The sequence below is a fragment of the Propithecus coquereli genome, unplaced genomic scaffold (assembly GCF_000956105.1).
Source record: "Propithecus coquereli isolate 6110/MARCELLA unplaced genomic scaffold, Pcoq_1.0 Scaffold124, whole genome shotgun sequence".
Lineage (NCBI taxonomy): Eukaryota > Metazoa > Chordata > Mammalia > Primates > Indriidae > Propithecus > Propithecus coquereli.
In genome coordinates, this window is record NW_012136525.1 from 3,062,146 (window position 1) to 3,064,645 (window position 2,500).

Here is a 2,500-nt window from a genome sequence, read left to right on the forward strand (position 1 = left end):
TTGTTTGAGCTCGGGAGTTCGAGACCAGCCTGAGCAAGAGTGAGACCCTGTCCCTACTAAAAATAGAAAGAAATTAATCGGACAACTAAAAATGTATAGAAAAAATTAGCCAGGCCTGGTGGCACATGCCTGTAGTCCCAGCTACTCGGGAGGTTGAGGCAGAAGGATTGCTTGAGCCCAGGAGTTTGAGGTTGCTGTGAGTTAGGCTGAAGCCACGGCACTCTAGCCCGGGCAACACAGTGAGACTCTGTCTCAAAAAAAAAAGTGTGTGTGTAAGAAAACTAGTCTGGAATACTCCAATTTCTCTTTAAGGAACTTTTCTTCTTGCCCCAATTCTGGGAGGGAAGGATTCATCTTTTCCCCATTTTTTAGATGGGGGTGGGGATGAAGGCATTTTCCCAGATACCCCCTTGTGTCTCTCAGCCCTGGCCTCACCTGGCATCTCGGGGGGCAGTGGCTCTGATGAATTTCCGCAGCTTCTGTCAGACTGGGCGGTGCCTGGAGCTGCCTCCACCAGGCCCAGGTCCTCACACCTGCAGAGGAAAGAGAGGACTATGACCTCTCCCTGCTCCCATCCACAAGTACCCCAACTCTAGTGGGCATATGCGGCTGGAAGTGGCGAGGGGGCCCATGGTGTCAAGAATGGGGGTGCTTCTCAGAGGGTGGAAGAGCGTGGGTGAGGCGCACTCACCTGGTGTGGGGCTGGCAGCGCGCGCTGGGGGAGGAGGTGTTCTGGAAGTGGCCTGCCTTGCAGGGGACGCAGTGGTTGTCAGCCTCCCCAACAGTATCTGGCAAGAGAAAGGCAAGCCAGCTGGAGCGAATGAGCAGAAGGGAGCCGTCTGCCCAGCTGTGAGCTTCCTTTATGCCCCCTGGATGGCCTGCTGCTGGCCCACTCATCCCACTCTGTCGCTCCTGCCTGTCCCGAGCTCCACTTTGCTGCTCGCCATTTTGCTCAAGCTTTCCTAGTGCTGAGAGAGCTCCCCTCCTGCGTCCCCTGCATCTGTCCCAATTCCCTTTCTCTGCAGACCCCTTCTGTGAGCCTTTTGCACAGAATGAGAAGAGGCATTTTATGCCAAGAACTACCTGCGGGGTCACTACGGACACAGTTTCATCTTCCCTGCCCTCATGCAAGATCATCGGCACCCAACCCCCTCAGTGACCTCTGACCTTTGAACTCGGCTTCAGTACCAGGTGGGCAATCAGAAAGTAGCTCGCAGTGGGTACACTCAAGGGCCCAAGCTGCGCAGAACATTCCAGGCTGGCAGCGGCACTGGGTTTTCTGCTTGTTAGTGCAAGGTGCAATCTCCTCGAGGCCCATCACTGGTGGGGAGAGGGAGGGCTCAGGGAAGGGCTGTGCTCCAGGAGCTCCTACCCCCACCGGGCGCATCCCCGCTCACCAGGGTCGCAGGGGCGGCACAGCTGGCAGAAGGAGAGGTAGTTCCAGTGCTCATTGTAGGAATTTTCAGCGCATGTGGTGCAAACCGTGTCCCGGCTGCGGCTGCATTTAGTTGAGACATAGGTGCCTAGGATGCAAGTGGGGCAGTAGGAGGTCAGGAGACAGGGTTTCACCTTTACCTTTGCTGCTCACTGTGGGACCCGGGCCTGTGCCTCAGTCTCTCTCCCCATCACCCTGCCCTGGCCCTCCAGCTACCTCTCAGTGAGGGACAGAGCCAGGAGGCCCAGTGAAGGGGGCAAATTGCAGAGCCTGCAAAGGATGGACGGCCAGTTCCTCGCGCTCTGTCTTTGCCAGCTAGTTGTCCTGGCGGACAGTGTCCACCTTGCCTCTGAGGCAGCAAGGGGGCCTGAGCGCCCTGGAACCCACCTCCATGTCCCAGGCTTCCTCCAGCCATTGCTCTCACCTGGTGGGCAGCGGGAGCAGCAGACCTGGTGCCTGAGCTCGTAGTACTCCTTTTCCTGGTCCCTGCAGGTCTGGTTCTCGGAGCTGTACGGGGGCACCTTCAGTGTGAGATGGAGGTGAGGGGAGAAGAATTAATCAAGGGTTGGCTTGGGAGGGCAGAGGGGCCACAGAGAGGGCTGCCCATGCCCCTCTTCCCTGCCCTCACCCGTCCCCACCGGCCCTCCCTCACCAGTAGCGGCTGGGATGCTGTCAGGATCCCGCAGAGACCCAGCACTAGTGGCCCCCAGGCCAGGCCGCCAGCAGTGGCGGCCCAAGGCAGGCGCATGGCGGCCACTCGGCCAGTCAGCCAGACGGGCGGGCGGGGGCCTGGGAGGAAGGTGGGAGGCCCGTTGTCCTGGGCAGCTACGGTGGCGGCGGTGGTGGCGGCTTCCAGAGCCCAGCGGCTAGGACAGGACTCAGGGCTGACGTGCCCCCGGGGGGCCGGGAGCGGCCGGGCCTGGCCTCCAGGGCTCCAGGGGCCGCTGGGCTCAGGAAGTGGGAGTGGAGCGAGCTGGCCGCGGGGCGGGGACAGGGAGCGCTGGGAGCGGAGGGCTGGCCTGTTGCAATCGCAAGCGACCAGGGAAGAGGAACAGGCTTGGCTGC

At 60.4% G+C, this 2,500-nt stretch overlaps 1 protein-coding gene across 1 annotated transcript in view; it reads right to left on the bottom strand.

Moving 5' to 3' along the window:
* LTBR (lymphotoxin beta receptor (TNFR superfamily, member 3)) overlaps window positions 1–2,369 on the bottom strand; it is a 7,104-nt gene extending 4,735 nt beyond the window's left edge. The window contains exons 1-6 of the mRNA XM_012637881.1: window positions 2,088–2,369; window positions 1,860–1,956; window positions 1,398–1,523; window positions 1,168–1,320; window positions 692–788; window positions 436–533 (exon numbers count right to left, since the gene is read on the bottom strand). Coding sequence (XP_012493335.1) covers window positions 436–533; window positions 692–788; window positions 1,168–1,320; window positions 1,398–1,523; window positions 1,860–1,956; window positions 2,088–2,183 — 667 coding nt within the window. The 5' untranslated portion in view covers window positions 2,184–2,369. The remainder of the gene's footprint in view (window positions 1–435; window positions 534–691; window positions 789–1,167; window positions 1,321–1,397; window positions 1,524–1,859; window positions 1,957–2,087) is intronic.
* Between the last annotated feature and the right edge of the window lie 131 nt (window positions 2,370–2,500).